Below are 16,626 nucleotides of genomic sequence, written 5' to 3'. Positions count from 1 at the left end.
GCCACTGACTTAATCGTTGCCTGGATGCTCCGTGGCGAGCCCAGATACAAAGCAAACCCGAAAGCACACGGCGGGAGCTGTGAGTGATAGGGCTGGAGGCGCGAGGCCGCCGAGCCCGCGGGTCCGACAGCTGCTGCCCCTGGTCCTCGGCGGAGGATGATTTAAGCCGCCGGCCGGGGGCGGGGGCGGCGGCGCGCATGCGCACCGGGCAGCTCGCTCCGCGGAGGCCCAGCTGCCGCCACCGCCGCGGCCGGCGCTGGAACCGCGGCTCGCCGCCTGCTCTGCCGGGCGTTGAGGGGCCAGGGGCCGAGGCTCACGGGAGGCGATCGCGAGCGGCCGGGGAGAGAGCGACAAGGCGGCGCGGAGTCCGCTCCCGGGTGCCCGGGCCATGCCGGCCCGGCGGCTGCGCTGAACGGAGGCCGAGCCCGGGACGCGCCGGGGGGACTGCCGGGCTGCGGGCCATGGATGCGGCGGCAGCGGCGCGGGACGGCGGGAGCCCGGCCGCGACCAGGTGAGGAGGCGGCGTCCGGCGCCACTGCAGCCGCGGCGGCCTCGGAGGAAGAGGGCTCGCCGCCGCGCGCCCGCCCGTCCGCCCGTCCGCCCGGCGTCGCAGCCCTTCCTGTTGGGATTATCTTCTGCTCCCCTCTGCTCCTTCGCTCCCGGCGGTCGAAGCCGCCGCTCGGCTTCGGCGGCTCGGACTCCTTCGCAGCCGGTGCCTCCTCCGCTCCCCGGGCCTCGCTGCGGGGAGACCCTTGGGCGAGACCATGAGGAAATTCAACATCAGGAAGGTGCTGGACGGCCTGACCGCGGGCTCGTCCTCGGCCTCGCAACAGCAGCAGCAGCAGCAGCACCCGCCTGGGAACCGGGAGCCGGAGATCCAGGAGACGCTCCAGTCCGAACACTTCCAACTCTGCAAGGTGAAGGGAGCGGGGAGCGCGCAGCCGGGCCAAGCTGTCGCGGGAAGATTGGGGTCGTTTGAGGGGGCCGCTGGGCAGTACCTGGGAGCGCCAGGGCAGAGCGCGCCAATAGAGCTCATCGCTCTAAGCAGGCGCCCCCCACCCTTGACAGACGTGCCTTGCTGGGGGATTTGGACAGAGATCCCCCTACTTCTTATAAGTCGCTGTCTTTTTTCCTTTTCCTAAAAAGCAATCATTTCAAGGCAACCCAAGCATACTCCCTTGCCTTTAATCCCCATCCAGATGCTAGTAGCATTGGTCTGGAAATACTTCTTCTACTCGCGCATATTTTATTATCTTCCACTGACGTCGAAATTTTCCAGCAGTGTGTGATGAACGTCGTCTGTGGGCAAGGCAAACCTGTTCAACCAGATCCTTTTTTTTTTCTTTTTCTTTTTTTTTTTCTTTTTTTTTTTTTTTTTTTTTTTTTTTTTTTTTTTTTTTTTTTTTTTTTGCGCATCACTTTTTCCTTAGAATGCGTGCGAACGGCTCACCACCTGAAGTCACAGGATTCTTTTAGCTTGTTTGGTTAAAAACTTAGCGCGGAGGGTTTTGTCTGTGAATTGGCCCGATGATTGCCACAAGGTCTTGTATGTAATTCAGAAAGAATGATGCAGCGGATTAATTCCCAGCTGCTAGGTGAGAAAGGAATATGAGCCTCCCTATCCAGAATTGCCGGCCTCCTAGTTAGCCATTCGGTCCTTCCTCCAGCGGTGGCTTAAAAGCCTACATACAACTCGGTTCTTATGTCCTAAAATCATTCCGGACTTAATAAAAAAAAAAAATTACAGGATTATTTTTCGCACCCATTTCCATCGTTAGAATTGCAAATGCTGGTTCTTTGACTAAATCCTTCTATTAGTTTCATGACAACTTTTCTTTAGAAATCCCCCACCCTTTAGCATTCAAATAAAGCTGCGTTTGGGTGATTTCTCTTAAGATGCAATACGAATCACCCTTCAGAATGATTTTTACAGGATTTTGGACCACTACGAACTTGAGTAACGTGGCGTCAAACGGAATAATATACGCTATTCATAGAAAATTGCCCTCTGTGAAGTTACTAGCATTGTAGCAAAGCAGGAGTATAAGTGATTTGTGCTTCTGTGGCTTGTTCCTTAGGATAGAGTCCACCCTCCCCCCCAACCCCACCTCTGACTTCCCCTTAAAGCTCTAAGTCTCTGTGTGTGCTTTGATCCAGTGTAGTTGGGTCCAACTCTAACGCGCCTGTGGGTTGTTCTGTTTTCGGATTTTGCCTGCTGTCTCGGTGGGTTCCTGTGATGTCACTGACCATCCCCAGACTGTTCGCCATGGATTCCCCTATCAGCCCTCAGCCCTGGCCTTTGATCCCGTTCAGAAGATCCTGGCGGTAGGAACTCAGACTGGTGCTTTAAGGCTGTATCCTTTCTTTAAAAAAAAAAAAAAATATGTTCGCTTGCTTCATTTTCCCCAGTCTGCCTATATTGCTCATTAACCCTATTTTTCCTCTTCAGTCTAGAGAATGAAGTAGTAAGATCTGTGCTATAAGAAATTATGTGGTGCAGGCTTTGCCTTAGTGTACCTGTGTATGTTGCTCTAAGAATGGCTCTTGGCTCTCAGTCCTTCCTACACATGAACCAAAACAGCAGTCTAGAGTTTGTTATAGTAAACTCTATAAATATAGTAATATATTTATATCTATTTATATTTATATCTATCTATCTATCTATCTATCTATCTATCTATCTATCTATCTATGGTAGAGTTGTTTGTAATGACTGCAAGATCCTGGGGGAATGCCCAATTGTATTTGGGGACTGTTAAAGCCCACTGCTAAAGATGACACTCAAAGGCCAAAGTTCAGAGTTCAGGGCAATGTGAACTGCTTGTTAAATTATCATACATAGTGGATGTTGAATTTAACTGTCATTACTCTATTAATTAGAAGCTGATTTGTATTTGATTTAATTTCCACATGTCCATCCAGAAAAAAAACAAAACACATTATTGTCAAATTAGATTTCCGTAAATAAGAAGGGCTAACAATTTTTAGAGATTTCAGGACATTGTTTTGTAAAATGCATAGCTATAAATGTTCTGTGTTGAAAGACTTTGCCTTCTGTAATCTGTTATGTGTAGCAAAAATTGCTAAGTTAGTACGTTACCATGTCTAGAAAGGATTTTTTTTTCTGGTTGTATATATGGATTGGATAGCTTTGGTATAGTGATTTTTTCACAAGAATTATTTTTCAAGAAAATCTTTGTGGTCTGAACAATGAAGATGTTCTCATTTTCTCTTTTATACTATTTATCTTCAATTAAGATGTGTGATTGCCTTTATTCTGACATTTAAACATACTTGACCAGCCCACACTGAGATGCTATGCTGGTAATAAACTGACGAGCCACTGAGTGAGCTCACTGGACATTATTATTGACAAGCTAGGCTGGTGGGAGGAGCTGGCCTATTCTATTTACATTGTAGGGTTTTCAGCATTTGATTTAAGCACAAACCAGGAATCTTGCAGTCTTTTAAGATATTTCAAAAGGTACCCTATATGGCATCCGAATATGCCTCGAGTTTAACTTTGATGATTGCTGCCTTGAAAACATGAATGGGGGCTTTCTGCGAAATGTACTTCAAAAACTGGCACTGCAGGCCTGTCTTTAATGGTAAAGTCTTAACTTGATGATTTCTGCAGCAACATGCATAAGCTGCTCCTGGCCAAATAGCTAAATTGTCAAGTCTAGAATATTCTTTGACTTCAATTGCTTAGATGTTTTTATTTTTAAAAAGACTTTTTTTTTTCTTTTGTAGATACAGATAGTTAATTTTCTCATTGTTCAGTGAAATTCGGGATCAGAATCACTTGGCATTGTTCTAGAAGTGCTGTTTGGAACTGAAAGATTTTTCCCTCCAACAAAATCATTCCATTATGTGGCTGATGGAAAAAAAAATCAGTTATTTTTAGATTATTTTACTTTTCTTTCAAAGGTTTGTTTTTCTTTCTTTCCTCCTCCTCTTCCTCCTCTTCTTCTTCCTCCTCCTCCTCCTCTTCCACCTCCTTCTTCTTCTTTCTTGTTTCCCCTGGCCTCAACAATTTTATTATATAACTTTTTAACAGCCATTTGGTCCTTTTTTATATTTAATTATATGTGCCATCAGCAAGCTGACTCTGTAAAGCAATTATTTGTCTTACAAATACTTTCAACTCTAATGTACATAATTAGCAAGTGCATCCAACAGATAGAGTTAACAAGTCAGGCCTGTGTTAATTCCTAGTTCAAAGGACCAGACCTTCAGAGCAATCCCTCACAAGAGCCTTTGGGCTTGTATAGTTAAATATTAGTGAGAGAAAGTGATCTGATGACAGGGAGAGTTTCTCCTAGAAATCCTGCAGAGCACTGTGTACTGAGTCTCTTCTTTCTACTGCCTTTCCTTCTTGCCCAGCACCTGCAGCTGGCTTGCTTACCTGCAGTATCCCCCTAGTCATTCCTTCTGTGAGGGCCAGCAAGAGCATGCAGCTCTGTTTATTGTGACTCTGATTTATAGAAAACGACAGAGACCTATTTAGCTTAACATGTATATTGGGTTATTTTTCTTTGCTAATTGAAGACATCTAACTGTATGTGTCCTAACTTAGAACTCCACATTGTTTTAATGTGCATGTTTCTTACAGGCCTGCCTAGTACCACGTTTGTTCTGGCTTCCTCTTTTAAGCTGGTTTCTTCTAGTCCTTCTGTGCTTTCCCATTTTAAACTTTTATTGTCGAGAATGCATTTCCCCAAAAGGGTATTATTAGGAAAAAAAAGGTACTTCTAAATAAAATATCCTTTGATTAATTATATAGCAAAACCAGATAATTTCTCACATAGGACTGGGCTGTTGGTATCCCAGATACAAACATAGCCTGTTTGTAATGGATACCTTCTTATGTAATGGGACCTTCTTAGGGGTGGCAGTGCGGACTGAGTTGACTGTCTTACATGGAGTTCAAAGCAAAACATACCTAAAAGACTGAATGAGTAAGCGATATTGGATATGTAAGGATTGCATTTAAGGGTATCGAAAATTGAATCCTTAATATGTAACCAATATTGAAGCAAAACATCTAATCTATTTATTGCATTCGTGTACAATACATGACTAATGATACATACCATTCTGTTCTATCACCCATCTTTTCCTCTAAAGAGGACAGGAGCTTGTCATGTATTTATTGGTAAGAAACAGGAAAACACAATTTTTATATACCAGGTCATATAGTAGTGATATAATTTGTTTTCCTTTTTTTTTTTTTTTTGCCATAGAGAAATAAATAACATTTGATTTTTATGGGTAATCTAGATGGCAACTTTGGGGAGAGAGGACATACTGAAGAATGGAGTCATTTAGTGGTGTTTTTAGACCTCTCGGTCACAGGTGTAGATGCAAATTGCTTTATCTTCTTAAGTTAGCATGGCCTTGATCATATTTTAACATAATATGCTATCTGTAAACAATGGGGGGTAAAATTGGGGCATTTTAATGTTAATATTTAAAGGACTAAGGAAAAACAGAATTTCTAATTAACTAAAGGTCCAATAATTTGAGAGGAAATTATTGAATAACCTCCTTTTCTATAGACTTGACTTATGGAAAGTTCAGTGTATGGGGCGATGTCCAGTTTGATGAAATGGAGTCTTCAGTTGTAATGTAATGGTGTCTGTATCTGGGAGCTCATTTGGTGAGGTCACGGACATTAGATTATAGACCTTGTGGCCTGAATGCTAGTTCTTGCCTTTTTTGATGAAGGAATTTGTCTTTCTCTTAAAATGAAATTAAAATTAAGGTGCTGTGTTGGGTGATTGAGTCAAGGACAGTTCTGTGAGTTCAGATTTCAATGTGTCGAGGTGTGTAATTCAAAGGAAATGAAGGTATTGCCCTTCTAAAGGCATCTAGTTCCACTCAAAGGGCTGGGACTAGTCCAACATTGCAGCTAGACACTTGCATAGAGATTCACTGTCTTTACAGGGCCCGATTCCAGACTAAGTTCCCAGCCCTTCATGAGCGTTTCTACACACTGGTAGACAAGGATACAGAATGGCAGTATGAAGAATCAGAAAAGTTCTGAGCAAGGAAACCTGTGGGCATAAACATGGCTTAGACAATAATAGCAGATGGAGGGGATGCCAGGGGAGCATCCTGGTTGGAAGAGTGTCCTCAGGCCTGGGAAGCTAGCTGGGTTCCTTCAGTGCTTGGAAGACCCATGTTAAAGCCAGGGATAATGGTGTGTGCTTGGTACCCAGTGCTGGGGAGGTAGCTGGCCAGCCTGGCAAAGCTGGACTTCAGGTTCCAGTGATAGACGCTAGGTCAAAGGACAAGGCTGACCTCAGGCGATACACATGTACACACATGTGAATCTGCACCACCACATATGCACCCCACAGAGAGTAGCCAACCGAATTTTAGCCTGGAGTGTTATTCCACTAGAAATCATATAAAAAGATACTTGGCAGAAGGAAGTATGATTCGTGTGCATGTATTTGGTCAGGCAGCAGTATCATGGCCGAAAGGACAGAGCAAGCGAAACTTCCTGGGTTACAATAATCAGGTGGGTAGTAGTATGGACCCTAGACACATGTGGCAGAGTGGGCTCTGGGAAAGGGCTTGCCTGCTTTCTGTGAAGTCTCGGGGGTGAGTCAGGATGAAAGCACCCGAGAAACGACAGAGCACAGCAGGGAGAATGTTGAGTTGGAAATTTGTCACCTTCTACTTCACTGCAGTACCATTCCGAGAGGGCAGTCTGGGCTGCTTTTAGCATGAGAATTAGATACCCTTTTATCTGTGATACTGTGAATTTTATAATTGAATATATAGCGTGATAACTATTTAGCTTTTGGGATTTGTTCTGCATTTCTCAGTAGTTTGTAGCTGATTGGGCAGTTTAATTCTGTGAGTTTTGTCCAGCACATTAGGAACATTTATACCTGGCTCTCACCTACTAAATGTCTGTTAGCTTTTCTGTTAGTGTGACTGCTCCAGGCATAGACTTCAGATGTGTCTGATTGCAAATAACTGTCTTTAGCCTAAGTTTTTCATTAGTTCAGAAGAGTCAATAACCCACCCCATGAGGTCGTCAGGGTTCGGTACAAGTAAGTGTGTGTAGCTCTTAAGACTGGGCGGTGTGCTGGCTGTTTGGCGAATGCTTGACTGTGGCTGCCATTATTATGAGAGTGCTCCACAGTTTGGGGTTTCAGTTTGCTCACTCATGTGTTTCTTCATCTGCTGCATGAAAAACAGCTTTGCTCTAAGCCTTAGAATGGGCTCAGTTTATAATTTCATCAGCTTTATAGATGATGCAGTCTTTGAAGCAAAGGTGATGGAAATGACTGGTTTTTGCTTTAATTTTGCCTGTTGTGTAAATTTTTTTCCTGTCTATGGATGTTTTGGATGCATGTGTATCTGTGCACCATTTGCATTCTGGGAGGCCAGAAGAGAGCAAATAGTCATGAGCTAGCATGCAGATGGTGGGAATTGAACCCACGTCTTCTAGATGAGCACCTAGTGCTCCTAATCTGTGAGCCATCTCTCTAGCCCAGCTTTGCCTTTTAAATGACTACTCTTCTCAGCCATCAGTTCACAAAAATTGCTATTTAGATATAAATAGTGCATGCAAATGCTCTTACATACAGTTCTTATTAAATTAGTATGTAATGATTCTCTACTTGTAAGATAGCATTAGAATGTTTTGGCTTCTTGCTCATTAATGTTATTTTTCATAACATAATTATATTACTGAAAGCACGATTTGGAAAAGATTTTTGTTTGAAATAAAAGTGAGGTAAGCTAGTTGGAAATTAGCCACACTTCCATCTGGTCTTCCCCTGTCAGTGTGATTTCTGGGTGAGCCCTTGTCATCGGGAAGGGAACTGTGGAGAAGGAAGTAACTTGCTCTCACATTTGAAGTCTGCTCCCTATTGAAGAGAACTTTGCTTAGAAGGCCGACCAAGCCCCATGTGAGCTGTAAGGTACACTTCTCAGTATACTTCATAAAGACGCAAGAAGCAGGACTTCTGGAAGCAGATTTGCACTGCAGTTTTTTTCTTGTGATGAGAAAACGTGAAAGAATGTCTATGGACTTGAAAAGCAGTGTTAAATATGGAAAATCGATTTTGTGCCTTAAAGCTATTTTGTATTAAATAAAATGACATACTTTTTTTTTTCTGATAGTCTCTGCTTCCCATATGAGTTTTAGCATAGTTCTTTTTAAAGTCCTGTTGCTATTCTAAAGGAGTAAGAGACTTTCCAGAGGGATTGCCATATTCATAGATTAGTGTGCAGTCTTGAGACTGATTTTATCTGGCGGGAGGACTGAGATCTTGGTGTTTGTTTCCTTTGCTGTAGGGAGGCAATGGAGGATGGTGGTTCTGTTGAGTCCTCCTGAGCTGGGGTGCTCCGTCTTCTCTGTGGAGGGCTTGAGGAGTCTTTAAGCTACTCTTGCCTAGGGTGATCAGATTAAGTGTTCTGAGTGCCCGTCACTCCATACTGCCTGCTTTGTTTTGTATCCCTTGAATACATCCATAATCCCTCAGTAGATGCAGAAGTGTTTACAGAGGAGGTCAGGACAGAGCAGGCGAAGAGACAGCGCTCACACTGCATATTGACTTGGCAGACAAGCTGGATACTTTTTAGTACTGTTAGGAAAGCTTGCCTTTCTTTCTTGAGTGTCAATTGAGGTGTAAATTTACTTTAAAACAGTTCCCGATTACATGGTTTTGCCTTCTTTTTCCTTCCTTTTGAGGCAGTCTCTCCATGTAACTCTGGCTGGCTTGGAACTTCCTCTGTAAGGTGTTCTACAACTCAGAGACCAGCCTGCCTCTGTATCCCAGTCCTGGGGTTGTTAAGGGCCTAGGCTCGCAGGGCTGGTGGTTTTACTACTTAGGGTGGGAACTGTCTTCCTTGAATTGCTGGGATGTAAGTTGGTTCAGAGTATCTTGGAATACTAATGGGTGTTTCTATACTTGGGCATATATGAGTGGACTGCAGGGTAAAGTAGCCTTACCCAGACGGTAAGCTTTGGTCTTTGGTGGTGGTGCTGTTAAATCGGCTTTAATGTAATGCAGTGTAAGAGGCACACTATTTACAGACACAGTTCATTATCAGACAGTGAGTGCTGATTTTTTTTTTAAAAACATGGTAATTCAATAAGCATTCGCTGAACTGACTTGCCATTTCACATCCTTAGAATACAAATCCTTAGCACTGTGGGATGGCAGATTAAAAGGGAAATGTTTGGGGTAAGCCTATTTCACCGTGTGCTGCGTTTTGGATTTGAATCCCTTTATTAAGGTAGAGCTTAAGCCTTATGTGCGCTGGGAAGCTTCTGATGGAGCAACAGAGTAAACACTGATGTCATTTTTGTTTTGTTTTGTTTTAAATTAGATGGGTCCCAGGTAGCCCAGATTCACTGTCCTTGAACTTCAAGTCCTCCTGCCTCTAACCACATGTCTGTGCACTGGAATATGCTTGGGGCACTATACCTGCCTCTACACCCTCCCTTTTGAAATGTTGATTTTTTTATAAGATAAACTAGAATTTATAAAGTTGTAATCATAAAAGATTGCCAGAAAGTGCTTGAGACACCCCTTCCAGAAGACACACGCAACAGATTATGTATAGGGAAGACACGGTGCCATCAGAGTTATATTTCCTGTAAAGGTGTTCTCGACCCTCCTGTAGGACTAAAGGCAATTATCTGCATATGTTTTCCTTTTAAATACTTTTAAAGACCTTAGATACATGACAGTCATCCAGTTTCAGTTTTAGTAATTCTAATTGCTCTAAGTTTTCATTTTCCTTGTTTTTATTTTTTTTAAAAAAATGTGATATTAGTTTTCTTTGTCGCGTATCTTTTCTTCTTCTGGCTGTGGGTAGGGAAGAAAGCTTAAGCAGCTTAGAGATGTGGGCGTGGTTGCTGCTGTAGGTTAGTGCTCAGGGTTCCACAGTGGGCATTGTGTTTATGTTCAATGATTCCTTTCATTGTTTAAATATTATTATGCACGTGTGTGGGCATTCACACATGTGCACATACACCACACACACACACACACACACACACACACACACACTCATGGGCATATGGTGGTCACATGATTCCATGCTACCTGTAGGCATCTTTTTATTCAGCATTAAAATCGAAATTTCTACATTTCATTCTTTAATACAGATATTGCATGTCTGAAAAAATTATCAGTGTTAATGTATGTGCAAAGTTGTAGCATAGTCTCAAATACAGCATGCCAACAAAGTCAGCCAGTATCCTGAAGTTATTTGGAGACGAGAAGTGAGGCAATAATTAGGATACAGTTGACAAAATCAAGACAGAGGAAGCAAGCAGAACTCTCTTCAATCAATTTAATGTGTCCAGTAGTTAGGGTTATGTATGTGTTTCTGCTCTTGTACATATACATTGAAAGGAATATCAGTCTTTACTTCAGGAGTCTGCAACAGTAGCTATAGAGGGCTAACTAGTAAGTTGTTTTTTGGATGGTAGGGATGATCGTATGGTCTTTGTGATGCTACCCAACTCTACCTACTTGTAACACAAAATGTGCCATAGACTGTATGTAGAGGGGTAAGTATGCTTGAATAAAACTTTATTTCCCAAATCAGGCAGCAGGTGGTAGGCTTGGCTTACAGTGAAAGTTTTCCAGGCACTGCATTGATGATCCTACCTTGCTTTTAAGGCACATATGTAGAGGGGTTTGTGGGTAAGAGTTATAGCTGATGTCTTTATATTAAAACTATATAAATTTTACCATTATCCCAATTGAAACAAAAATTTTAGTAATTTATAAGCCACTTTTAAAAAGTAATCAGTAAGTTCTCATGGATTCTTATTATTCCTTATACAAAGTTAAATTCATGCAGAAGTGGTTTTCAGTCCCAAGAAAGGCCTTCATGTCCTTGCCATTGATCTTAATTGGCATGATGACCAGAGTGTTTTGGGCCACTTGCTGGGAGTAGCTCTGCAGTCATGGCACCTTGTGGCCCCCAGCCTGCCTTACTTCTGATTCTCAGATTTAGATAAGAGATGCCTGAGTTTGTAGCACTTGGGGAGTTAATTATTTTTGTTCCTATGATATACATAGATAAGCATAAAGCCTTCAGATAGATAGCTTTAAAGGTAAAAGAGAATGAAAGCATCTTACTAACATATTGTGACTTCTCAGATGCATCCATATTTTTATTAGAAATGCCATTCGCTCATGAAGGAAGCAGCCTGAAAAATGATTAAGGTAATGAAAAGCACAAACACATAGGCTCCAAGAGGAAATTCAGACACTTGGTTAGCTCTTGAGATCAAGTATGTCACAGACACACTCCCATGAAAGAGAGAGAGAGAGAGTGTGTGTGTGTGTGTGTGTGTGTGTGTGTGTGTGTGTGTATGGTCTACTATTGGCAACTAAAGTTGTAGACACTTTTTAAGATGATTTTTTTCCAGTAGTAAGTATAGATATAATTTCAGAAAATCACCATTTCTTCTTGCTTCCATGTTTCCTAGTATTAATCCTATGTGAAAGTTGTATATTTCATAGACATTGAAAAGTGAAAATGGGGGCTGGAGAGATGGCTGAGTGGTTAAGAGCACTGACTGCTCTTCCAAAGGTCCTGAGTTCAAATCCCAGCAACCACATGGTGGCTCACAACCACCCGTAATGAAATCTGATGCCCTCTTCTGGTGTGTCTGAACTCAGCTACAGTGTACTTAAGATATAATAAATAAATCTTAAAAAGAAAAAAGAAAAGTGAAAATGTTCTGAGAATATTTATTTACATTTACTTGTGCTGAGTTTTAATACACAGTAATCTATAGTAAGTGAGGTTGTCTTATAATGAGAGAATGAAACTTTAAAATAAGTAGCTGGGAGTTTTGATGCTATGTTAATCTTCATTTGAAAAATGGGGTTTGATTAAAGCATGATGTAAAGTGCAAGATAAAACCAGTCCTAGAATGTGTATGTCATTACAAGATAGAGCCGGTCTTAGAACGTGTATGGTCATTACAAGATGGAACCAGTCTTAGAACGTATATGGTCATTACAAGATAGAACCAGTCTTAGAATGTGTATGGCCATTATAAAATAATTTTTCAACCCTAGTTAATTTTCTTATAGATTTGATTCTGTTTCCCTTGTGAGTGTCAGTTGGAACATTTGACGCTCTTGCAGGTGAGATTGTCTATTGAGGGATGGTTAATTCTACTCCTTAAACAGCACCCTACCCCAACATCAGTGCCTCTGTTCTCATTGCATGAATACTTGCCAGAGAGAGAGAGAGAGAGAGAGAGAGAGAGAGAGAGAGAGAGAGAGAGAGAGAGAGAGAGCTACTGAAGCTCCTTCTGTTGAAGCCCTTTACTTTGTATAGTACTTTTTATTTCTGTCTTTGAAAAGAAGACATATATAAAACATTTTGAAATGTATTTTGTCATCTACTCAGTCTATGGACTACATTTCTTCTAATGTGTTATGTTTTTCTTGTAAAATTTGTTTCCTGATTCTAGCTAACCTCAAATTCATTATGTAGACCAGACTGGCCTTGAACTCACAAAAATCCTTTTGCCTCTGCCTCCCAAGTCCTAGGATTAAAAGTATGCCCCAGCACAGCAGGGCCACTTTGGTAATTCTTGGAAAAACACATGAAGTGAGCCTTTGGAGAGCAGCGCGGCGCAGAGGCTGTGCTTCTGTGCGAGAGTGTACATCGTTCCTCTAACCTAGACAACTGTTATGTGTGGCCACATTTCATAGTAGACTGAGGAAGTAGCTCGTTAAAAATATCAAAGTGCACCAAAAGCTATTCTAAAACAGCGCCTATGCAGAAGCGCAACTTATTTTCACCTCCGGAGAGATATCTTAATTCCAAAACAGTAACTATGAATGAACACATTTAACCATTCTGGTTTGTTTATGAATAAAAAAAAAGTCTTACTAAAGTAACCAGATGTCCGTTTCCATGGTTAGTACAGTAGCCACACATTAATATAAAGCTGCAGTCATGTGGCTGCACTTGACCACAGTCCAGAGGCCCAGAAGGGATTCCAGGCGCTTGCTTATCTCAGTGCTGGTTTCCTTTACATTAAAAGAGGGGCAGTTGACTGTCCACAAATACTGTGAGGCTTTGTAACACACTGTTAAAGCTTATTAACTTAAAGAGGGTTTGGCATTCCTGCTACTACTTCTGTTGTTGTTGTTGTTGTTTTCAGTTAGTCAGGGTCTCACACTGTAGCCCAGGCTTTTCTGGAACTGCTGACAGTCCTAGCCCAGGCTCCTGAGTATTGGGACAGCATGTGTGAGCCACCATGCCTGGCCAAATTAAATGACTTTTCTTTCCTTTGTAGTTATTTTTAGCATTTTTTTTAAACTTCAGAAGTAAGACATAGTAATTCATTTAAATGACAGACCAATAGAAGCCTTAAGAATCAGCAGAAAAAAATTAAAGTTCACCATTTTCACTGTGAGGCTGTGGCTGTCTTTTACTTAATATATTAATGTCAGTATATTAAATATATAATGTTAATATATATTAAAGACAGTTCAGATTTCCCATATATTTTCTGCCCACCTTTGTTGGCATCTCCAACCAGAACACTGCCTTTGGCACTGTGGTGAATTATGATAGGCACGTTCTTCTCACCCAGCCTGTTACAGCATGACCTCAGGGTTTGTACATCCTGGTGCTGTGTAGATTCGCCAGATCGGTGATGGCTGACACACATGCATGGCTGCGTATGAGATGAGGAGCAGCTTCAGTGCTCAGTCTTCTCAGCTCTACCTGTCATCTTTCCTCCCCCAGCCCTGTCTCTCCACTGCCTTCTCAGAAAGTTTTGCCTTTTCTAGAAAGTCTTACAGTGGGCCACACATCATTTATTGTTTTCATTTTGGTTTCTTTCACTTAATAGCATCTTTAAGTTTCTGCTCTTAGAGCGTCTAATAACCTGTTGTCTGGGTGTGCCCTGGAGTTTATCCAGCTGGTAAGAGGGCATCTGGACATCTGCGGTACACTTTCAGTGAAGTTTTGTTCAGGGTGCAGAGTTTGGTTCTATTTATGTAGGTTGTGTTTTATACCCTCTCTGTCATATCATTTACTAATACTACCCCATTAGGACTACTATAGCTTTACAGTAATTCTTGAAGTTACTTGATAATGGCAAACCTCCTTTGAGATAATTTTAGATATTTTACTTCTCTACATAAACCTTAGCAATTTTTGTTGTTCTTTGCTTGTCTGTTTGCTTTTTATTATCCACAAAATAGCTCAGAGGGGGGATTATATTGACTCTGTAGGTCAAGATCACAAAGTTGACCTGTTCATATTATTTATGGTCTTTATCCATAAATGTGGAATATTTTTTCACTTACTTCTACTTTGATTCTTTGAGGATAATTTTATGTTTTGTAAATTATATATTTTACTTTCTATTTAATTCATTTTTGAGGTGTGTGTGTGTGCGTGTGTGTGTGTGTGTGTGTGTGTGTGTGTATGCATGAATAACACTTTGTCTTTAATTTGAGGTCCCATTCGTTAGTGTATGAGAAAATGCGTCACATCTTTGCACTGATGATGTATTAACAACAGCTATGTTCTGTCTGAACGACAGATAACCATATCATCTGAGTCTATTCCTCCTAATGTATAAACCAGTTATTTTCTAAATGCATGGATTTCCAGTGCAGGGCTAGAGGGGTGGTGAGAGGGGACATGTGTCTTGTTTCTGGTCAGGAAGAAGGCTTTGGATTCCTTTTCATTAAGTATGCCATGCTTTGCTTTTGGTGCGTGCCTCTTTGAGGTTGAGGTTATTAAATAGTTACTATATCCTAGCTTACTGACATTTTAAAAAATCAGAAACATACATTTAGTTTTGTCACTTGTTTTTCTTGGATCTGTTGAGGCAAGCATAACTTTTCTTCTGCAGCTTTTTGATGTGGCGGTAACAGTTGCTGTTGCTCATGAGTATGGTGTGCAGTATTTATGTGTGTTGTCGGTCCATACTTGGTCCCTATCGATGGCACTGTTTGGGGAAGTTGGGGACGTATGGGAAGCATTGCCATATAGAAGGAAGTATGTCACTGTTGGTGGGCTACACTATATCCTCCCGTTGGGCGTGTTCCTCCACTGTTGTCCACCTTACCGTTTGGAGACAGGTCCCTCACTAACCTGGAGCTGTTGACTAGACTCTGGTCATGCAGCCAACTCCTAGGATCTAATTGCTTGTTCCCCCAGGTTGCAGGTGTGTGGCGCCACACACACAGGTTGCCTGGGTAGAGGGGATCTCAATGCAGGTCTTCCTGCTGGCCTGGCAAGCACTCTACCTACTCAGCTACTTCCCCGCCTTGGATCTTAAATGTTGACAAACTATGCATTCATTACTCTTCCGTTGCTGTGATAAAACACTGTGGCCAAGAAAGCTTAGAGAAGAAGCAGTTTACTAGTACAGGCATGACGACAGGAACGGAATGCTGAGCAGTCACACCTTGAATCATAAGCATGTTGCCAAGTGTGCTACTGGAAATGGTGTTGGGTCCTTTACCTTTAAGCCCACCACACTTCCTCCAACAAGGCCATACCTCCAAAATCTCGCCAAACAACACCACCAACTGGGGAACAGTTCAATCACGGGAGCCTATGGGGGACATTCCTGTACAGACCACCAAGCTCCAGTCCCATGTGTGATTCCCATTTGGTCATGCTTTGTGATTCATGTTCAGTTGTGATTGTGAGAGATGCTGGTCTGTACTATCTTAGACTGTGTTGCTGTGGTTTGGGGATTATGGTGAATGCCAACTTGTAAATTACATTAGGAAAAGGCCTCCCTGTTTATGTCTAATTAGTGATATCGTAGAGACAGTGTAATTCACCAATGAACCCACTTGATACTGGTGCTTTGTGTTTTTAAATTTTATTTTATTTTATTTTTTAAAACTTTTTTCTTTTATTGGATATTTTCTTTATTTACATTCAATTGTTATCCCCTTTCCAGGTCTCCCCTCCGGAAACTCTCTATTCTATGCCCCCTCCCCCTGCCTCTATGAGGTGCTACCCCACCCACCCACCCACTTCCACCTCCCCATCCTGGCATTCCCCTACACTGGGGCATTGAACTCCTTCAGGCCCAAGGACCGCTCCTCCCACTGACGTCCAACAAGGCCATCCTCTGCCACATATGTGACCAGAGCCATTTGTTCCTCCATGTGTACTCTTTGTTGGTAGTCTAGTCCCCTGGTGCTCCAGGGAGGGTCTGGCCGGTTGACACTGTTGCTCCCCCCAGGGTGCTGCAAACTCCTTCAGCTCCTTCAGTCCCTTCTCCAACTCCTCCATCTAGGACACTGTGCTCAGTCCAATGGTTGGCTACAAGCAACCACCTCTGTATTTGTCAGGCTCTGGCAGAGCCTTTCAGAAGACATTCATATCAGGCTGCCAGGCCCAGTCAACAAGCACTTTCCAGCATCCGGCATCTGCAATAGCGTCCAGGTTTGTTGACTGTGTATGGAATGGATCCCCAGGTGGGACGGTCTCTGGATGGCCTTTCCTTCAGTCTCTGTTCCACACTTTGTCTCCATATTTCCTCCTATGAGTATTTTGTTCCCCCTTTTAAGAAGCACTGAAGTAACCACACTTTGGTCTTCCTTCTTCTTGAGCTTCATATGGTCT

The 16,626-nt window shown here is 42.3% G+C and overlaps 1 protein-coding gene across 3 annotated transcripts in view; it reads left to right on the top strand.

Annotated features, from left to right (window-relative positions):
* Positions 1–369: 369 nt before the first annotated feature.
* Stxbp5 (syntaxin binding protein 5) overlaps positions 370–16,626 on the top strand; it is a 140,978-nt gene continuing 124,721 nt past the window's right edge. The window contains exons 1-2 of one of the 3 annotated variants that reach the window (XM_021221148.2): positions 370–917; positions 2,257–2,354. In XM_021221148.2, coding sequence (XP_021076807.1) covers positions 765–917; positions 2,257–2,354 — 251 coding nt within the window. In that variant the 5' untranslated portion in view covers positions 370–764. The remainder of the gene's footprint in view (positions 918–2,256; positions 2,355–16,626) is intronic. The other 2 variants (XM_021221150.2, XM_021221149.2) reach the window with 2 other exon arrangements.

Source organism: Mus pahari, chromosome 21, assembly GCF_900095145.1.
Source record: "Mus pahari chromosome 21, PAHARI_EIJ_v1.1, whole genome shotgun sequence".
NCBI classification, from domain to species: Eukaryota; Metazoa; Chordata; class Mammalia; order Rodentia; family Muridae; genus Mus; species Mus pahari.
The sequence above is the reverse complement of the archived record's forward strand: the minus strand, read 5'-3'. Positions and strand labels throughout refer to the sequence as shown.